General features: G+C 42.2%; 2 protein-coding genes across 2 annotated transcripts; one reads left to right on the top strand and one right to left on the bottom strand.

Annotated features, from left to right (window-relative positions):
- Positions 1-580: 580 nt before the first annotated feature.
- Positions 581-9,783, bottom strand: LOC310994185 (ankyrin repeat and MYND domain-containing protein 2-like; the record flags this gene model as incomplete). Its single annotated transcript, XM_083982781.1, has 10 exons — positions 581-747; positions 2,253-2,376; positions 2,466-2,594; positions 2,746-2,881; positions 4,396-4,610; positions 6,875-7,035; positions 7,127-7,225; positions 8,060-8,198; positions 8,978-9,042; positions 9,717-9,783. 10 exons carry the CDS (start codon positions 9,781-9,783, stop codon positions 581-583), a joined length of 1,302 nt encoding a protein of 433 aa, XP_083838907.1.
- Positions 9,784-11,273: 1,490 nt separating this feature from the next.
- bzw2 (basic leucine zipper and W2 domains 2) lies at positions 11,274-21,198 on the top strand (the record flags this gene model as incomplete). Its single annotated transcript, XM_083981488.1, has 12 exons — positions 11,274-11,427; positions 12,649-12,719; positions 14,513-14,689; positions 16,313-16,416; positions 16,827-16,892; positions 17,009-17,144; positions 17,677-17,786; positions 18,818-18,988; positions 19,130-19,276; positions 19,435-19,573; positions 20,206-20,328; positions 21,170-21,198. The coding sequence occupies exons 2-12, from the start codon at positions 12,656-12,658 to the stop codon at positions 21,196-21,198; spliced, it is 1,266 nt and encodes a 421-aa protein (XP_083837614.1). The 5' UTR covers positions 11,274-11,427; positions 12,649-12,655.
- Between the last annotated feature and the right edge of the window lie 1,319 nt (positions 21,199-22,517).

Raw genomic sequence — 22,517 nt, 5'->3', positions numbered from 1 at the left:
AACTTCAGTCAGGAAATATTATTGTGGTTGCTGTAATTCAGGATTTTGCTACTTTTACTATTTTACTACACTGAGCTGAGCCACAGATGGAGAAGTTTCTCTTCCTCTTCTCTTCAGTCTGTTGAAATGAACTCAAACTTATACAGTTGTTCTTCAGCAATATTTTTGTTTTGACCTATGACCAACATTACCTCACTTTCATTCATTATGTTTCGAGATATCTGCTCAAACACTTACATGAGGAAAGTAATCGACTTTACTACAGAAGGTCTCTTTAACAGCTGTGAGAGGTTGTTTCTCTCAGGAAGAACTAGTACTAGACTCTATTACAGTATTCACTTATCAAACGAGCCAGAATATTTGCTGGCTTAAGTTTATACTTTACTGTTAGCAGCTGTTACCATGAGCAGCTTTTGTTGATCTAAAACTACGTGGCTTGGTGCGACATATACAAACAGGAAGTATCCTGTCGACATGGTTTCTGCCCAGCTGCACCTCTCCATGTGAAACCTTTGTGACAGTTCACAAACACAGGTGAGTCAGAGTGATCCGTGGTCCTCGGCCCGTTGCCCCGCCCGCCTCAGTCTTGGGTGCAGGACGGCGCGTTGGTGGAGGTGGAGGGGGAGGGGGAGGGGCAGGCGAGCAGCTCTGCAGGGCATCCTCCCGCTGCAGCCACCTTCTCCTCCGCCCGCATGCACAGCTCCTGCAGGAAGTTGGCCGTCTCCAGCACCAGGTCGCTTTCATCATCTAGCACAGAGCACACACAGTTATTATCTCTGCTGAACACTAGAGGGCGCAGGCCTACGTCGTCTACCATAGGCTGTTAGCTCCAGTCTTCACTGTCCTGCTGCATCACATCAAGATAAATTAATAAATACAATCATCAAAAACTATAAGACAACAATATATATATGGGGCAATGCAAAATCTAATAAAAATGCATGATAATAAATACTCAGTACCAGATAGCAATTTCTGATGGATGGACAAAAAGAAAACACACATCTACATTCACAGTGCAAAAATGCAATTTCTCATCAGCACCAGCTTTATCTGACTATTATCTGACTATTATGTGCTGCCATTTAAAAGCCAGGAGGACGGGGCATGAACACCTCCATGGTAACACTGTATAATAAGTACACACTATTAAGCATTAGTTAAGCATGAAATACTGAATTCATTATTAATAACACATGAATACACATTAGTAGCTATTTAGTTTATAAACACAGTTGAAAATGTTTTCCTCATCATTGATAAGCACTAACTGTATAAACGACATACTAAGGAGTATTCATGCATTATAAATTAAGAATTCAGTGTTTATTAATGCTTAAAGCAGAAGTAAGCGATCCGGTCGTTTTGGCTAATGCTGCGTTCCAGGTAGGCTTTTGAAACCGTAAATTACAGCTTCAAGTCACAACTTACGACTTTGTAGCGTTCCAGGCAACCCACTCGTGTTTTTCCGACCTGTTTTACCTGTGAAAGTCACTATAACGGCCACTCGTAACTTCCGACCGGTGAACTCGTACCAGATCGAACTGGTACGACTTCACAGGTCGTAAAAACACGAGTTACGAGTTTCCTTGAACGCACCATAACAGTCCTCGTCCCTACGTCGCCACATTCAGGCGCATCCCTTGGCTGCACACACAGCCCTGCATGCCGTTCTCTCTCCTCATTGGATAAAAACTGTAGGATACGATAAATGTTTTCTCCTCGGCTCAGAGCAGAGCAGAGTGACTGACAGACCCGTGTTTCGGTCCAAACACTCTATGTAAGTGATTGCTGTCGGAAGATATAACTATTTAAGACTTATATTAACACAAATATATCACTTACTTCTGCTTTAACTAATGTTTAATAATGTGTATTATTATAAAGTGTTACCGAGTTGTAAGCCTGAGATGCATTATGAGGTATCATTTGATATTCAATATATTCCAGTTTATGAAAATTTGCATGTTTGTGACTAAAATGTAACCTAATCTACATGAACTCATATGTGGTATTACTGTTTGTATTTTTTTCTTGCCCAAAAGTGTCACATTAGATACAGTGACTGACAGAGGCAGTAAAAATTAGATCATGCTTGTTGTTTTCACATCGGTCTGCTTGGGCTAAAACTGAATGGATTTTTGCAGACCTTTTTTTTTTTTTGTCAGGAAGTGTTTCCCCGACACAAGACTCTATGACCTACAGGTGTGTACAGTGTGTGTATCTGTAAAAGCCAGGTAAGAGATGAGCACCTTTCAGTTCCTTCAGCCTCGGAGTGTCCTTCTCCAGGTCGGCGTTCTGCTCCTGCAGAGACCGGCACATCTTTTTGTGGGTGAACCAGTGGAGCCTCTGGCAGGTCAAACTGCAGTAAGTCACCTTGAAGAACAAAGAGAAACATGAATGAAACAGGCACAACATGGACGACTGTCATGACTGTCGGACTTATCTGACAGACTTTGACTTACTGCTTTACAGAGGGAGCACCTCTTGTCCGCTCCCTTCTCCCCACAGGTTACGCAATAGTCAGCATCAACAAACGCCATCTGACCCGTCAGCGCCTGGGTCAGCACGGAGAACGCTGTTGGGTCATTGCCCTGCAAAAAGAAAAAAAGGTGCCATGATGTTTTATACATCAGTGACACAGAAATAAAGCATCCATCTATTCATCTTTATTTATTCTTGAGGTCTGTAGCTAAACATGATATTTCATTCACTGTGCTTCAGTTCTTCTTCTTCTTCACTTACAATCTCTACCGGTGCAATGCTCCTCACCAGCTGCTGAAGCAGTGTGGCCTCACAGTACGGAAACTTCCTGATGCAGTCTCGAATGAACTTCTCCTGGTACTGTGGGAAACCATCACTGTCCCTCCCCCTCAGCAGGCTGGACCCCAGCAGCATCAAAACAGGTCAAACACAACAGAAAGCAGCGATATCTTATTATTTATGCATATATACTGTATAATGCATGCCGTCAATATTTGCTATAGACATTAAGGGTCACCAGAAGATGAGGAAAAAGTGGACAAGTTATCAAGAGCAACATGTAAAACTATTCAAATCAGTCTGATCCATGAATAACTGAAACATATCTTGGTGTTATCTCCCATCACAACCAAGCCGTCATCTCACTAATCCATCATGACACAGTTAAAACATGTTCTTACAAATCTTTGCAAATGTATCAAAAAATTTAAATCTTGAATTTCCCATCCACAAAGCCCTCCAGGCTTTTAATCCGGTTCTTTTTTGGACCGGCTTCAGCAGCAGCAGCAACAGCTTCAGGTCTTGAGTCTCTACAGCTCTGAGACTGGATATAGGCAGTTTAACTCAGATCCTGTCAGACTCAGACTGGACAGGAAGTGTCTGTGAGCTGTCATCTTCAGGTTCTCCACAGATGGTCCCCAGGCTTTAAGTCTGGACAGATGATGTCAGGGACACTGGAGGACACGATCTGAACGATTCTCCAGTCTTTGCTGCTTCAGGTCATTATGAAGCTGAAAGGTTGAACTGTTGGTCCAGTCTCACATCTTCTGGACTCTGATTAGGTTCTCCTCAAGGAAATCTAAGATGCTAGTCCTTCAAGCAGTTTCTCCATGTCTGCAAAGGACTTCTGAAACCCCCACCCTGTCCTTCCATGGTCCCACAGTTTATCTGGACACCAGCAAGAGCTCTGGTTCCAGACTTGTTCATGTTCAGACTTCATGATTCTCACCATAGTTTGATCAGAGAGGTCTACAGAGAGTCTTTGTCCTCACCTATGTAGAGACGAACTGTATAAGACTCCATCAAGTTCTAGACTCATCAAGGATAATTAAAGGTGGCATGTTATGCCCCTTTTCCACAAATTAAAATAGTTCCCAGGTGTCTCAAAGACATATCTGTGACATGCTTTGGTCAAAATACTCCAAGGATTAAACATCACAGCTCTCTTTTCATACTCTCAAAGCTGCCCTGTTCATAACGGCTGGTTTCAGTGCCTGTCCCTTTAAATGCAAATACCGGTAGGGGTGGGATTATGCAAATTCGAGTCCAAGTTACATCACTGGAAGACAACTGAGGGAACAGCTCATAAAACCACGGGGAATTCAACCTAGGGAGCCTGCACATTACAGATTTTTTTCTCAATTCTCACATTTTGGGGGCCGGAAGGCAAGACAAACACCCAAATATATGTTAAAGAGCCTTCAAAAAGTGATATTTCCATAATACAATATGCCCCCTTTAAAGGAAACAGGAAGTGGCTGACAACAGTTTAGGTTTTTAATGAATACAGAAAAATGTCTAGAAACAGAGACCTTTTGTCAATCTTGATCATTAGATGTGAAGATTCATTGGCTCTAAAAAAAAAAAAAAAAAAAAAGAAAGACAGTGTGTATATTCAGAGGACAAACTGACCTCTTGACAAGTGCGTCCAGCTTGTCATCTTGTTTCTGTAGGAAGGCCTGGCATTTCTGCAGCACACAGCTGATGTAGTGCATCTTCATGGCCAGCACCTCGTTCATGTCTTGCTGCTTCACACACTGCTCACACAGCAGGTCCATCACCTGGTAGCACTTCTCCAGCGCCTCCACGTCCACCAGGACTGGGTTCTCCTTGACGAGCATGACTATCTGACAGATGGGAGACCTGATTAGACAAACATTTCTGGCCAGAGTTGTTCTCAGGACAATGTGTTGGGGACAGGAAGGAGAGAGTACATACAGTATATCCCTAGGTTATTCCATCTCATTCTGTGTTATTCATAGCGTATGCATCATGTACTGTTAACACTGCGTTGCCTACACTGAGGCTTATAGTGACAGAAACCAGACACTAATCCCTCATTCTTTGGAAATAAGCCCAGTAGATGTCAAATAAAAGAACGCAAACATCTTCATCCTCTGTTGGATAAAAGACTGTGAGCAAATGTACCAATTGGGGTTTGGCTGCAGCTACAGACTCCCATATTAAAGTGTCCAGCTTTACAGCAGAAATAAACATGTTTACAGCCTGGCACTGAAACTCATTCGTCTCTACAGCAAATCCTTGCCCGTTCGTGACAATTTTATAGGGTGTAGATTTTTATATAGCTTACTCGATCAAATTATATTAAGGCTTAAAGTTCTGCATAATTGTGTCTCTTTAAGTGACAGGTGGGTGAGCGAATGCTTGCCACAATTCGGACAGTCACGGCTCCTTTGCCTCTGTGATAAAGGCAACATTTATGTAAATGAAGGGTCAGGGTCTTTCTAATCATTTGTCTTGTAAACTAAAAATATAAATACCAGCCCTGTTTAGTCTATTTCAAATTTACTCCATAATAAATCAATATTTTACAGTAATTCCCAGTAATTAGACCAGTGCATCAGAATCACTGCAACTTTAGTGGACTGTTAGCTGGTAACATCATATTACTAATTACTACATAATTAACGGCCTGTAAATGAAGGGGGTTATCAAACATGCAAACGTTATGCAGGAGCTGGCGAAAACGTTAGTGAGTACCATCAGAAGTTGGTGGGGATTATCCTTAGAGAGGAATGTTATTTTAGGGACAATCCATCCAATCATTGTTGAATTATTGATAGTATAGATCAGAGCGGTCGACCAAACAGATATAAAGTTGTTGTTGGTCTTTAGGATGTTCATATACTCAAAAATTCTATCAAATCTTAATTTATTCACACCAAATACTGCTTCCTGGTGAAACCCTGTGTAATATTTTTGCATGCATGTGTCGTCAAATATATCTGACTGACTCTCCCGGTCGATATATTTAGATGAAGGTTGGGACAGAGATAGCTGCGGACTGAAGTGCAGCCAGCACAGATCACATGGACCTGTATGGAATTCAAAGGGCACTGGGCTTTCGAAGACTGTCTGTGAATTCAGCCTTTAGCCTACTGCACTATTTTTCTCAAAATTAGGCCCTATGTTCCCACTGGACTCTCTCTACCTATCTGGACTCTATCTATCTGGCCTGTCTAGCCTCTACCTGGTCTTTTTACTAAACTTAACCAACTCTTTTCTTCATTGCCTAAACCCAACCAATGGTGGGACCAAAGGGTTGTGGGAACATAGGGCCTAATTTTCAGTGACAACAAAAGTTAGAAATGTGGAAACATCAGGCTGTGGGAACATAGGAATGACCCCGACTTGTAGCTAGCACCACCACAAGCTGACATTTCAAGATGTATTCATGGTCATTGCAGGATGGATTGATTGTTGGTTGGCAGTGAGATAGGTTGTCTTCCTTACACTTAATCCAAACAAAACCATACTGACCACATGCCATGTAGAATAACTTCTTGGCCTTGCAACTAAAAGACCAAACAGCAACAACTGGAAGGATCCACAAAAACTTAGTTTGACATGAAGTTTCTCAGTTGCATAGTTGGACACTATACAACTCTGGTAAGGAGAAAATAAAAAGGCTATATGTTAAAATCCTGGAAGGGGAGATGGACCGATTATGGTCCAATCCTGCTCGAGTTTCCACTGTTCATGCTGTTCAGATTCACTAGCTTCTTTAGCGTAGTTAGCAACCACTTCTCTCTCGCTCTTTCTCCTACTCTCTCTGGTTGGTGTGTCTTATGTGTAGTTCCTCCACTGCCTCCTTTAGTAATAATGATAAATGTAATGTAAGAAATTAATTTGCTATAAGTAATAGTGGAGGTGGGGCACAGTGTAATGGAAGTGCTCCTCCTCTTCCCTGCAGTTCTCAAGTACCTGGGTAACCAAAGCTCAGTGGAGGAAATACAGTCAGTCTATCAGTCAGTCAGTAAATTAGGGACATTACAGATTATAGCGCTGACCCTGAAACACTGAAATGTGTTTCTGAGATCAGTCAACCTGTGATTAAGTGGGATTGTTTCAGCTCGTTAGTGGGCCTCACCTTGACTGGGTTGAGGTTTGTGGTCATGATGATCTTGTGCAAAGGCCCTGCTAGTCGCGGGGGCAGCCTGGGCTCTCTTTCCGTTCCCTGTGGTCTGGTGTAGTACTCCAGCCTCGCCCGCGAGAAGAAGTTATTGATCACTGTTACACAGTCGTGCTGGCCTTGGAGGGAGAACAAAGTGGTTGAGATGTGAGCAACCAGAGTCATTAGATGGATACAGTAACTAACAGTAAAGTCTTTTGTCTGTCTCACCAACAAACGCAGCCATCTGAGCAGCAGTACGACCCACAGAATTCACCAGATCTATTTCTGCTCCTGCATCCAGCATCATGGAGGTGATGTCTGTCTTCCCTGGAGGAGGAGGAGGAGGAGGAGGAGGAGGAGGAGGAGGAGGAGGAGGAGGAGGAGGAGGAGGAGGAGGGAATCAGTGGTTTGATATTCAGAAGTAAAACGCTTCATCTCACCAACAATACCTAAACTAAACTGGAGGTTAAAGGGATAGTTCACCCAAAATTCAAATTGCACTCATTAACTCCTCACCCTCATGTCGACTAAGGGCTGGGAGAAGTTTCAGAGTCCTCTGTTCCTTCTCTGAGTTACGGGGGGGTCCGTGCAGAAGTATTTGTCCATATAATGGTTGTGAATGGATACCAACTTTCTTCGTCCAAAAAGACACACCAAAAAACATCCAAATACCTCCATAGTGCTCGTCTGTAATGTCCCTCTTGTATTGAAGCCCCGACATGAGAAATTGTTCCGGAAAAAAATGAATAAGTCTATATTTTAAGCTTGTTTGTAACGGAAGCTCCCAGTGTCTCAGTTCACTGCTCTTCCTGTGTCAGTGCAAATCTCGTGTGATTTGCACTGACCGGCGGAACAATTTCTCATGTCGGGGCTTCAATAGAAGAGGGACATTACAGATGAGCAGTATGGAGGTATTTGGATGTTTTTTGGTGTGTCTTTTTGGACGAAGAAAAGTGAGCACCATTCACAACCATTATATGGACAAATACTGCTGCGTGGACCCCCCCCCCCCCCGTAACTCAGAGAAGGCACGGAGGACTCTCCCAGCCCTTAGTCGACATGAGGGTGAGTAGACAATTAATGAAATTTGAATTTTGGGTGAACTATCCCTTTAATCTAAGTCTAGGATGACAAAACAAACACACACATAAACACATGTACCTGACAGGCTGGCAAACATGAGAGCAGTGTAGCCATATTCATGCTGGTTGCAGTTCACATCGGCCCCATGCTGCAGCAGCAAACGACACATATCTGCCTTGCCTTTATACGCTGCATGCATCAGTGGAGTCATGCCATACTTGATAAACAAAGCAAACAGACACAAAAACATCACATTAGTTTATTGTACCTGGAGAAAAAGATGGGACAGCCCTATTAAAATAATCTGGTCTAGGATATAAATACCATTAAATGATATAATCACTATAAGAGGTCCTAAGAGGAGGATTTACTGGTATGAATTTCCTGTGTGCGTGTTACAACACAAACAGAGCAGACATTTGCTCCGTGTCTGTGTCGTGGGTGGAGGGATGACTGTCACCACACCTGAATCTGACAGACAGGCGCCGTGAAGGAGTCTGTGGGCTACATGTAGTGGCGTGAGGCTATTATCACCCAGCGTTGGAGAGGGCAGCGCCTGCCTCTCAAGAGTCGTCTCCATATGTCTCCATCACAATGGATAACATATGTTAACGTGACATAACTGTTGCATTATGGGCGGAGCAGGGGAGCTTTAGGTCATCTTCAGTGGTGTCATCTTTTATAACATGAACCACTTGTTTCATTTGGTAACTGTGGGTTTGTAGGCCTACACAGATAAGTAAGTAAAGTACTGAAAATATGTGTTGAAAATAATAGGATTTGAGGATATGAAATAGGGCCAGAGTTGAGCCAGGTTGAGAAACTCCCTCTTGTTATATGGTTAGAAATAAGCTGTAGTGATTATTTGTTTGTACTGTTCCTTTAAATACACTGGTCAGATACAGATATTTTAAACATACATCAGTTAGTTGAGCCTGAAAATGTATTACTAATAACTTTGAAGAAAACTATATTCGCTACAAAATGTTCTCATACCTCGTCCAAGCAGTTGATTCGTACTTCTTTGCTCGCGAGCAGCTGAGCAGCGTCATGCACATCACCTGCAAACAAAACAGACACACTGAGCTCATTTTATTATCATTAATACAGTACTATTATTATTCATCTTATTGGTCTGCAATTTCTGGATCAATTGCTTTGAGATTTTCTGATTGGAAATGCAGAAAAATCCAAATATTCCCTCACAGCCATTTCAGGAAACACGTCATATATGTTGAAACAATATCTCTCCAGCTGAAGAGTTTCAGTTCAACCCTTTGTCTGTGTTCCCTGTTACTGGTGCCAGATCACACTTTTCAGGAGTGACATATGCATAAAATCCAGTCATTATGATTTACCTATGTAGTAGTGGCCTCCCAGTGTTTCCCATATTCACTCATTTGTCAGTTACAGACGTGCAATGATGATGATTAAAACATTAAAACACGATAATAATAAATAAAAACTCATCTTTGTAAGTTACAGTGTTAGTTTTTGGACAGTTTCTTGTGCTGGGACTCAAATACATCATCATTTTTCACTCTACCACAACATTTGTTCCCATTGTTTTAGCTATATTATTATTCTTGGACACTGAGAGCAACTAAAAACAGTCACATTCCTCGTATGTGCAACAAAAGCTCTCACATATTAAAAGTTGTGACTGTGCTATTTACAGTAAGTGAAGAAATCATATAGCAGTAGACTATGATGTGAAAACGGAGCAGTTTCTTACCAGCAGCGATAACTTGCAGGATCTTCCTCTCGGATGCCGACAGGTCTCCTTTCTGAGGTGCAGCCATCTCCTCTCTGATCAGCTCTGATGTGTCTGTTGACAGTTTCACTTCACATGTGGACTGAACTGAACAGCTCCAGACACAACCAGCAGCATCTCACACAGAGTTGGGCCTTTCTTGGAAGATACCACTGCACAAACCAAGGCAGGGGGGTGGACAGTACACCTGCTGTGTGTTGAGTGAAAACCTTTTACAGTCTATGGTGAAAACACTGGGAAGAAATCCAATGCTGATGTTCAATGTCACTCAATTGAGTCTTTTTGTCTCCTCGGGTAAGATGTTTATGTGTAGTTCGGACCAGTCATTCTCTGGTGTGTTCGAGGTTTGAGTCCAGGATCAGATCCCCCCTCCCCCCCTGCAGAGAAGTGTTGGGTCTGGTCCTGTCTGTTGTCCTGCAGCTTGAAGCTCAACACACACACCTCAGACAGCAGAGTGCTCCACCAGATACACAGACTACTGCAACCCACAGGTAAGATCACCTGTAGCACGACAGCTCACACCCCTGCAGGAGGACACTAACATTTAGTTCTGTACTTGTCTAATCAATCATGTGTTGTATGAAATGTTTCTACCTGGTTTTCTTCTACTTCTTTAAGTCTTATTAGCATCTCATTAGCTCTGCCCATTCTCCCACTACAAAACTCATTATTATGTTTACAGTAACAATTAATTATTATCATAATGTCAAATGACCCAATTTGAGCTGCTTAATTTTTCCAATATTTGACTCCACTATGAGGTACTCTTACTTGAAGGATTGAACTTTTTGTCAGTTTAATAAAGTTTATTTTATTTGGAAAGTGTGATAGATGATACACCAGAGAAACAAATCACAGCGATAGATAGATAGATAGATAGATAGATAGATAGATAGATAGATAGATAGATAGATAGATAGATAGATAGATAGATAGATAGATAGATAGATAGATAGATAGATAGATAGATAGATAGATAGATAGATAGATAGATAGATAGAAACTATGACCCTTAATCTTAGAGTGGTGAGCAGCTGCTAACATCTGTCCACACTGTGATGGTCCTGAGTATTAATGGAGCTCCTGCACCTCCCATTAAGTTCACATGTGTGTGTATAATGGCAGTGAAGTGGCTCTCAGTCTGGCCCTGAGCTCCAGACAACAGGGATTGATGCTGTGGATTAGAAAGTGCAGTAATCCCTGACCCAGCCAGCGGCTCTGCAGCCTGAACCCGGCAGCTCTCCCTCCGTCTCTGCTGGAAACCCCCGGCCTGCAACATGTGTCTCTGAACCACTCTCAGATACCAACATTACCACCAAACACACCTTTGTGTTTCTATATAATGTGTCAGTGTCAGTGAGCGACTGAGGTGACCGGGGTGGGAGAGAATGAGTCGGACTCGCTCTGAGTAATATGACACGTGTCTGTGTGCCCATCAGTCAGAGGCAAGGTTTACTCTGCAGGGATGAGCCCACTATATATAGAGCAGAGCACAAGGTTAACAGGCAGACAGACACTCAGACAGTCAACTCAGCCCAACACACTCACAGGCAGCGCTAGGACCTCACCGCTGCTAAGCACTTTCCAACTTTTCAACCACTATCCTCAGAGGAAGAGCTGCTGAGATCGACGGAGGGTTTTCAACACGGGATATTGGAAAAGATAAATACAGGTACTTTATTAGAGCGGCTCTCTCTTGAGTTTTATACAACTTGAGATATAGTTCCATCATTGCTATTTGTGATTCATCTTAAATATATTGATATCAGTGGTTTAAAGAGTGCAACAGGTCAAGGTAGTTCGATCAGTAATGTAGAAGCTGTGGGAGGTGAGACTTCAGGATGGGTTACACAAACTCTTGTTTTTGTTTTTCCACCTATTGTGAGAAGGTTTTTGTCCCGACAGGACTGAGCTGGATTAGACCTGTTCTGACAGACATAACTCCTGCTGCGTTTACCGCTGCTGAATTAATCTGTTGTTATACAGTAGGCTATGTCTGCCGTTTGCTAATTCCCTCAGCTGCGTTTTGAGTTTGCATGTTAATGTGAATTCTGCAAATCTCTGCATCTCAAATCAAAGTTTGTTCCTATCCTTCTTATTTCCTGTTTTCCTCTCAGGCCAACAACAGCGTAACAGTGTCAACAGCATAGCTATGGCATGTTCACTCTTTGCATAACTTAAATCTAGAGACTGAGCCAGTAGCACAGCTGGTTTCTGCATAATACAATACTAAACATGGCACAACTCTTCCCTGATGAAACATGTCAGCGACTCAAAAACTAAACTATCTTTATTGTCATTGCACAATTTACAAAATGGATGATATTTCTGGTGAAGACGTGTCAATTTTAGCAAATTCGCCCACCGTTTTCCCAATTCATCAATTAACAGTGTTGTAGTTTTTTTGTGGAAAAAAAAAAGAGGTGAAACCTGTAAATATTTAATCAGGACACAAGTGACAGGTCAAAAACCTCAGTAGTGTCAATCAATCATTATGTTTATGTCAAATAATGAGAATTTGAAATCCTCATCATCAAAAACAAAGGATTCACTGGAAATCTTGGAAAGTGTCAGTTTCTGAAATTTGACATTTTCACCGATGAATAATCTACTTATTTTGATCCTTTTATTCACATTTGAAAGATTAATACAGTACAACAATACAATACCTGCACCAAAGTGACTGCATGACCTTTGACCTATAAATAAAAACATCACATGTCAGGACAGCTGCTTTGTGTTGGTTTGAAGCAGAGACAGCTCAGTCCAGTTTGGCAACGAGCTTCAAGCTTCAAGCGACCGCCACCGTCATGTGACATGAGTCCAGTTAGTACACAATGCACAACTCATGAGCAGTGTTATTGACCTGTCAGGACCTGTTTGTGTCTTTCAGGACTTGTATGAATACCGGTAAGCAGCAGAAGCCAGTGCTCACAGGTCAGAGGTTCAAGACCAGGAAAAGGGGTGAGTAGCAGGTTTGTGTGTTTGTGTGTTTGTGTCTACGCTGCTGTGTGTGTGTGTGCATTTCTGTGCACGTTTATCCAGCAAAACACACCATGTTTCCTGCACAGTCCTGAGAGTAGGTGGAAAATATTCCAGACGTTGCTCTGACTGACACGCTATCAGTGTTATCAGCTAAATGCTAATGTGACCAGTCAAACACAGAGACCAGGACCAGAGCAGGACTCTTTCTGCAGAGACATTGTTTGATCCCTGACTTTCAGAAATGACAACTAAACCACTTCAAGTTCATCTTGACAGTGAATGAAGGAGGTGAAAGTGAAGGTCAACGTTATTTAAAATGCTTCAAAACAGACATAAAGAAACTTTTTCTAAAACACAGCAAAGTCTGAAATTGGCAAAATCACAATTGAATGGTTAAAGCAGAAGTAAGCGGAATGTTTGTGTTAATATAAGTCTTAAATAGTTATATCTTCCGACAGCAATCACTTACATAGAGTGTTTGGTCTGAAACACGGGTCTGTCAGTCACTCTGCTCTGCTCTGAGCCGAGGAGAAAACTTTCCTTGTATCCTACAACCTTTATCCAATGAGGAGAGAGAACGGCATAAAGGGGCGGTCCTCTCTGTGTGTGCAGCCAAGGGATGCGCGTGAATGTGGTGACGTAGGGACGAGGGCGGGGACTGCTAACTCCATCCACTGACAAGAAGTTAGCCAAAACGACCGGATCGCTTACTTCTGCTTTAAATATCTGATTGAATGCTGAGTGGATTAAGTTGAGCAGCTTAGCTCTCCACTCGCTTTCAGCTCTGGGTTACAGGAAAGAATCAGCAGATAAATGTCTAAATATACCCCGATCATGATGCCAGTGTAGTACTGTACACACAGTACACACACACACACACACACACACGGTAAGGAGTCAGCCTGCACTACGTCAGAGCAGCAGCTGAACACAACAAAGAACTAGAGTTCCTGTGTCCTTGTGGTTTTATCCTTAGGCCAGAAGTTTCAGGTGAAAGAGTTATAAAAAATATGAACTATTTGTTAATTAACACACAATCACCACCACATCTCTGCCACGCAGCATCAATAATAACTTATTACACTACTGATCACCATTAATTCTGTTTCTCTTGTTTTATTCCTTATAAAACTTGCACTTAGTTTACTGTATTTGATTTAAATTTCTATTATTACCGCCACCTCTATTGCTTTTAAATATTTTGTTTTTGTACTTTCATGCAACGAGCAAAGGTAGGCTACATAAGAATTTCACTATAATTACTCATAATTATAGGTGACAAATAAACTTGAATTGAATTGTACTGAATTGAATTAAACTGAATTAAATCCCTAAATTACTGAATTGAACTCAGTATATTTAAAAAATGATTGTGCCAAATCTGAAAATGTCCCATCAATGAGACTGGGACAGATGGATGGAGAAATGGAAAGACATGAAAACAGACAAACCAACCAACAACTTATTAAAATTATTAAAAATTGTGACCTGCAGCATCACAAATAACAAGGAAACATATACTACTGTCTAATCCTCAGGGGGCTCAGAGGTTCAGCTGTCTTCGTGTGGTTTCTAATGGTCAACTACAAAAGATTATTAACAGTGTGTTTTCTTTCAACAATAAAAAATATGGTCCCCATGTTCTGTGTAAATGCTTTATATTTACTGTCAAACCACAGTTCACCCCTGTAGAGTTTCCATTGTGTTTACTTGCACTTGCTCAGTGTTGATACTTGATCTAAAACCTGATCCCGTGACCCTCTGTCCTACAGATGAAAAGGAGAAGTTTGAGCCGACAGTTTTCCGAGACACGATTGTTGCGGGCCTCAATGAAGCAGGTGGAGACCTGGACGCTGTAGCCAAGTTTCTGGACACCACAGGATCGCGGCTGGACTACAGGCGCTATGCAGACACGCTGTTCGACATCCTCATTGCAGGGAGCATGCTCGGTGAGTCCAGACTGGCTGAGGTTATCATGTTACCACCACCCCGAGATTACAACTGTTTGTTTTTATGCCAGGCTGTAAACATCCTTGGTTGGACATGTTAACCTCTAACCCTAATTCTAACCTTTAAGAGGCCATTGACAGCATTTAGTCTTATATCAGCCTGGGTTCAAGGACTGGTCAATTAAAAGGGAGACATTGAGTTCAGGTTCTGCACTGACAGGAAGGGACAACAGTCGTCAGTGTTTTCAACCACACACACACGTCACACGCTGTTCACGGCTCAGTCCACGGCCGCATTGTTCACATAGACAAGGACAGAGAGCTCACTGCAGTGCTGGCTTTGTCAGATTAACACAGTAATGCCCACTAATCAAAGAGATCTCCTCGCTAAGCACCAAAGAACTCAAGTCTTCAGCTCTGTCACTGAAGTGGTCATTGCACAATTGTGTCTGTGAATTAGCCATCAGCTACAAATTACAAGTGCATTGACTCTGATCTTTGACTGTCTTCACTGAGCTGTATGAAGGGCTCAGTGACAAATAAAGGCTGGCAAGATGAGAAGTTCAGAAATATCTTTAAAAAATGTTTTAAGCATCAGGTTTGTGTAAATGTATCCTGCATTTTGTGTTCATGTTGGTTTTATGTCATTTGAAATGACATTTGAACCTTTTTTCTCTTTTTTTTTTTTACCAAAAGTAAGACTGAATGCCTTGAAAATGTAAAATGGTGTAACCACAAAAGAATGATGGATATTGAATCCACCTACTTAAGTGTACTTTTCTTGGTTGTATTGCTATATTTGAATTGTAATGCATTTTAGCAACACTGGGTAGGACATAGTCTAAAAACGAAAGTTTTTTTTCTAAATAATGTGACAAATAAAATTTAAAACTTGTCAAGAAAGATATTACATTTATTCCACATTTGAATCCAGATTTATTTTCCTGTATGTACCGTAGTCAGATTTTTATGAAAATATTCCAGAGACCACGTGGAGCTCTCAGACCTGTGGTTGTGGGGAGACCCTCCCTCCCAGTGTTGGGTAGAAATCACACACCGACCTGCAGGTTAAAGGAAAGACCTTTACTGTCACCTGTGCAACCTTGTAACCTTTAGACTGATCTTAATCTGTCTGTGCGTGTTCTGCAGCTCACTCTCTGTTAAACCAATTACACTTAAATGTTTTGCTCCCAGGCTAGATGAGAGTTAATAACACAGAGAAGTTAATTGATTATCTACCCACCCATGTATGGCTCCCTTCACCTTTTCAGTGTTTTTCACATTTAAGTCTTTACTTCTGCTGTTAATGTGAAAAGTGGCCACAAGAAACAGATTGAACAGGTCCTTGCTAGACCGTGGTTAGGGTTAAGGTGAAGCCTCACTTCTGCTGAGTTTCCTTATCAGGGTGGCCAGGCTCAGTGTTAAGCGTAGGGGAACAGGTGAGGTGTTTGTGGAGCCTCTTCCATGAGAACGTCCTGGGAATCTGGTGGGGAGCCTTAGTGGTCTCGTGGTGGCACTTTATTCGGGACACTTGAAGACCTAAAAACCTTCTACCAGCTCAGAGTCTATACCACCACACTGGTCGGGACAAGTCAACTCTAAACCTCCCGTTCTCTTCCTCAGCTCCTGGAGGAACTCGAATCGATGAGGGCGACAAGGCCAAGTTGACACGGTACTGTGTGTTCACCACGGAGGAAAGCCATGCTGCTCTACGTCTATATGCTCAGGTGACCTCACACTCACTGTGCCCACCAATGAAGAAGGAGGATGGGGTTATGTGAACATTTGGTAGCCCTTTAATTTACAGACTGATGATTATGTGATAATGTCAAGAAATAGCCAAGAAATAACAAGTAATTGCATCATAATGTCTAGAAATAGCCTTGAAATAACAGTCAATTTCATAGTAATGTCGAGAAATATAGCCAAGAAATAACAATTGATTGCATCATTGGAGAAAAATTCTGTCCTTTCCTAAAAAAATTAAATTAAAAAATATGACATTAGCCTCCTATGAAATTGACCGTTATTTCTTGGCTATTTCTCGACATTATCACCTAAGTATCACAGCCTGTAAATTAAAGGGTTACCGAACATTTTATATAAACATTGTGTGACTGTGCTTTTGTGACTGCAGGTTTTCAATAAGCTCATCAGACGATACAAATATCTGGAGAAGGCCTTTGAGGACGAGATCAAAAAGGTCTGGATCAGTCTGTTCAACAAGTACTTTATTAGAACTGCAGTAATCCATCCATCTTGACTGTCATCAGAAATCTTTGTTACAGTACAGTGTGCTGTGTGTCTGTTTCTGTGTAGCTGCTGCTCTTCCTGAAGGCCTTCAGCGAGTCGGAGCAGACCAAGTTGGCCATACTGACCGGCATCCTGCTGGCCAACAACGCCCTACCGCCTCCAATCATCAACAGCCTCTTCAGTGAGAATGTGGTCAAAGAAGGTATGAGAGGACTCTAACACTCTGCTGTGCTCTCAACTAAAATAGTCCGGTCGTCTTTACAACTGGTTATTGTGGTTCATTTTTATTGTTATGAAAGTGAGCAAAGTGCAGGCGCAATAGTATGACTAAGACCTAAGAAGTCATCAAAACACTGGGGAGGTCAGGTTTCTTTTCAATTACAATTGTATTATTATTGTTCTTGCAAACATCACGACCAGAACATGCAGTGTAATACTGGTCTGTAATAAATTGTAATGCTCACACAGAGGGGGGTCCATGGGAGTGCCCTTCTTCTCCTTGATGTTTTTCCAAAATGCCGGTCCCAGAATATATGAGACTGGTCCCAGGAAATGTTTCTCAGGCATTTTCTTGTATAAGGCGGAAGTCAAGCATTAACATTTTGTATATAAGAGAACAACAACAAGGTTTTTTGGGGGACTGGTTGACATAACTTAATTAGGTAAATGCAACATTCATTTTCTGTAAGCGTTTATTAACTTTTTTTTGTTTGGGCTGTTTGGGCCTTTTGCAGGGATCTCTGCGCTGTTTGCTGTGAAGATGTTCAAAGCATGGATCGCAGAGAAAGATGCCAACTCAGTAACGTCTGCTCTGAGGAAGGCAAACCTGGATAAAAGACTTCTGGTGAGAACAACCGAGGCTCTATAACGGCTTCATCCAGAGCTGTAACAGAGTTTAGCATTACTCACTTTCAAAAGTCCTATCAGTGTAGGACTGTTGTAGAGGCTTTGTATCATTAGTGGTGATTGTGTGGAGACATGTTCGCGGTGTGGTAGTTTCTTCCTCATTACACTGGGATCTCTTTCAATTAGCCTCTTCAACAAATTCTTGATGTCAGACCGCCATCCAGTTGTTCATATACCTCTATGCCGGCAACAGTCAGAGGTGGAGGCATGTTGTTTTCAGGTTTAGGCCTAATCTAAACCTAAACCTCACGCTAAACCCACAGAAAGCTCAGTCTCATTGACATAACATCTCAGTAACGCCTCGACTGATCTTCTTCAATTCTTTCACAAACTCCACGATGAACTGTTTAGATATTGGTGGCCAAAGGTCAAAGGTCAAGGTGCCAGCTGACTGGCATCCTTACCTTCCATTCAGGCTGAATCTGTAAAGCCAGTATGTATCCTTTTTTAGAAAGAACTGGACACTTTATGCTGTTATGAAGCACAGCATTAACAGCTTTGTGTTAGTTGTTATAGTATGAATGTATGTTTTTATCTTAAGGAAAGGGGGATGTGGTGGAGGTGCTACCTCCCGCCACCAGAGGGCAGCTACATTGTTAAAGAGAGTTGGCACAGTGAGGAAGGATATATAGTCAGTCAGACGAACCCAGGTTTCTTTATTGGATTAAGAGACAACACCGTTACTTCAAGTCATTGATCTACAACAAACTTTAACTCAAACACCAAAATGAAGGGATGACATTTTATATCCAAAAAGTTTAAAGGTCAATACCGTTATGATATTTCATGTAACCTGGCCGGTTGCTGAAGGAAACGACTCTAAATACAAGTTACGTCTCCTCCTATGAGCCAGATTTTGCTTTTCAGTCCAATTACTGACCCGCAGCCCCAGATATATGTGTGTGTGTTTGTGTAGCAGTCTGAGCTGTTCTAAAGCACTGGCTTTTATTTGTGTCGATCCCTTTTTAGGAGCTGTTTCCAGTCAGTAAACAGAACGTGGAGCATTTTTCGAAGTACTTCAATGAAGCCGGGCTCAAGGAGCTGTCGGACTTCCTGCACGTGCAACAGACCCTGGGCACTCGCAAAGAGCTGCAGAGAGAGCTGCAGGAGCGCCTGTCACAGCAGTGTCCCATCAGAGAGGTAAAGAAAGCAGGTACTCACAGTGCTATTAGCATCAGCAGATAGCACACCAAGCCAATCGGTGTGTGTGTGTGTGTGTGTGTGTGTGTGTGTGTGTGTGTGTGTGTGTGTGTGTGTGTGTGTGTGTGTGTGTGTGTTCAGATGGTGGTGTACGTGAAGGAGGAGATGAAGAGGAACGAGCTGCAGGAGCAGGCGGTGATCGGCTTGTTGTGGACGTGCCTGATGAACGCCGTGGAGTGGAACAAGAAGGAGGAGCTGGTCACAGAGCAGGCACTCAAACACCTCAAAGTAGGTCACACACACACACACATGATCACAACACAGCACAGTGACACACATACAGGAGATGATTGCCCTCTCTGAACTGTCTCTAGTGGCACTTTCACTCTTAGCTTTGATATCGCAGCTGTGTTGACATTCAGCTGTGTGTGTGTGTTTTCCTGCAGTACTACGCTCCTCTGCTGGCGGTGTTCAGCACTCAGGGTCAGTCCGAGCTGGTGCTGCTGTTGAAGATCCAGGAGTACTGCTACGACAACATCCACTTCATGAAGTCCTTCTCCAAGATTGTGATGCTTTTCTACAAAGGTGGGCACCTCGCACACTCTCTCTACTCTTCAGTTCAGCTTTATTTGTGTCCCCGTAGGGCAATTAGTGTTGCAGCAACTAAATAAGACATAAGAAAGTATACGAGACATACGATTAAAAGTCTAAGAGGGAGGGATAATACAGTGTGCAGCGACTCAAGTAGCCCACACAAGGAAAGAAAGTGCAATGAGTGCGTATCAACAATTATTTCCAACATCATCAGCATCACACAAAAACAAAAAGAGACAAAAACAAGAACAGTTTGCCTGTGAGAAACCACATAATATCAATCCATCAGGTGCAACTCCTTCTACCCTGTCCTCAATTCAAAAGGGAAACGGCTGTACAGCTTGTACCTGTTATATTTTATTTTGTTAAAAACTGGTCAGAGAGAAAAAAGTCAGAGTGTAAAGGATGGGAGCTGTTAGAAAGGATGGCATTAGCTTTCCTGATTATCTGCCTATTGAACAGATCTGTACGTGTGCACTGTTGAACCCAAAATCTTATTACTTGTCTTTATCAATCTCCTTAGTGCATTTAACTTATCTCTCCTCCTCCTACCCTAACCCTTTCATACAGAATAGGTGTTGTTTTATCTATTCCACACTGACCGTTTCCCCTTTTAATCTCAGCTGATGTCCTGAGTGAGGAGGCCATCTTGAAGTGGTACAAAGACGCCCATGCTGCTAAAGGGAAGAGTGTCTTCTTGGAACAGATGAAGAAGTTTGTGGAGTGGCTCCAGAACGCCGAAGAAGGCAAGAACCACACGACTTCATTTATTTCTTGCTCTCCACACACAGTTAGATATGTGAGATATGTTGATATTACTCGGCGATGTCACTGCCAGGTCTTACTTAAAGGGGAACTACGCAAATCTGGTCGCTTTTCCGTTGTTTTGCTAACCCTCCTCCTGGCCATGTGCATTTGTTTTCAACGAAGCTGGCGAGAAAGCAATCAATGGAGCGGTGGATAATGTTATATATCATATGCAATGTTACGATGTGTATATTTGTGTAGTATATTTGTGTAGTCTTATCTGTCATGAACAAGACTTTACGGGTTACAAGGTGTGTTGGAGGCTCTGATCTTGCAAAGTTGGTTTTCAGCAAAGAGATGCTACGAGGAAGGCAGAGAGCCTCCATTCTCCCTCATAACAAGTTAAAAGTAATTTATTTAACCATCACAATTACTCCAAATCTGTTTAATAAAGGTAAAAATGCATCTTAACTAAGGTGGAAATCCTGCATAGTTCCTCTTTAAAGGGATAGTTCAACATTTTGGCAAATTGGCCCATTGCCATAATCCCTATAGTTTTAGGAGTAGGTTTGTTACCTTTAAGCTCACAGCTCTGCTCCACCGTTCCAAAAATAGCTTGCACCCACAATTAAAGGTAACGAACCCACTCCTAAAACTATAGGGATTATGGCAATGGGCCAATTTGCCAAAATGTTGAACTATCCCTTTAATCATCTGTGCATAGATCAGCATCAGCTTCCCAACTCCACAGGCTCTTACTGTATTTTGACGTCAGTAGCCGTAGCGACCAGCAGGTGGAGCCGTCAGCTCACCTGTCCTCCTTCCTCTTCCTGTCCACAGAGTCCGAGTCAGAGGGAGAAGAGGGCTGAGGGAGCGCTTCCTGTCGTCTTCCTCCTGAGTCCTGACTGTGCAGCAGCTTGTGACCCTGTAGAGTAGCTCCTGTCTGAGCCGAGGTGGAGCTCCTCCTCCTCCTCCTCCTCCGCCCTCGACGTCGTCCTCAGACCCACTCCCTCCTGTCCCGAAGCAGCCGAGCACCGTCAGAGGAACCAGAAAGTCTTCAGCGCCCACTCCATCTGTGACACTGTCCAGCAATGGCAGTGTGACCTCTGCAGTAGCCTAGATGTAACACAGATGTAACATGTGTTTTAGAGTTTAACAAAAACAAAAAAACAACACTTTTTTGTGTATTTGACTCAGCGATGCTCTCATCTTTTTATGAATAAACTGGTTTTATATGTATGTGTGTTTTATAAACTCTGTCATAGATAATGCGTTCACTGTTGTTTATTTTATGTTTGCACTTTACTGCTCAACAATTACAAAATAAAAATAAAAACACAGATCATTCAAAACTAAAACTGGAGAAAAAGAGGAGTAGATAATAAACAATTGCATTTAATAATAATAAAATATCACACTGGTTGTTCTTGGCCATTTACTAGTGTTAACCCATGTAAAGATTTCTCTCTGTGGACTGGGTGGCCTGGTTTTGATAGAAGTTTTTCTTCTTCTTCTTGCAGCATACTAGCCCTGACTGGGATTTGAACCTCAAATCTACCAATCCTCACTCCCACTCAGACAAATGCACACAGACAGGTTGACAGCTCCTATGTCAGTGTTCAGAGAGAGAGAGAGTGAGAGAGATGGTCATGTGTCTGTTTTGCTCTGTCTGAACAATGTGTGACTCATAATGTCAAAGTTGTGCGTTTGATTTCCATGTTGACGGAAAAAAAAAATCATATCTTCTCAGTTCCTTCCTGAACAGAAATTTTCAACTTTGTGATGCAGTCTTGCATTTGGAGGAGGATGAAAGCACCAGCAGTAAGTAGCCTATAAACATTGGCAGAAATGGGCTTCCATATAATCCACCCACTGCAAAAAAAAAAAATCTATTCACTAATTATCTAATGTTTCTTTGTGAGTTATAATGTTGTTTTATTTGAAGAGTGAAAAATGAAAAAAATGATTTGTTAAAAAAAAAAAAGCTGCAATGTGTAGCCCTTGTTACCATGGTAACAGTGGTCTGATTGCTGCTAAGTAGGTAAAGGCTGCTGATGGACAGGTGTGTGTGTGTGTGTGTGTGTGTGTGTGTGTGTGTGTGTGTGTGTGTGTGTGTGTGTGTGTGTGTGTGTGTGTGTGTGTGTGTGTGTGTGTGTGTGTGTGTGTGTGTGTGTGTGTGTGTGTGACC

This window comes from Trachurus trachurus (genome assembly GCF_905171665.1).
Source record: "Trachurus trachurus genome assembly, chromosome: 11".
NCBI lineage: Eukaryota > Metazoa > Chordata > Actinopteri > Carangiformes > Carangidae > Trachurus > Trachurus trachurus.
This window is presented reverse-complemented; position numbering and strand designations above follow the sequence as displayed.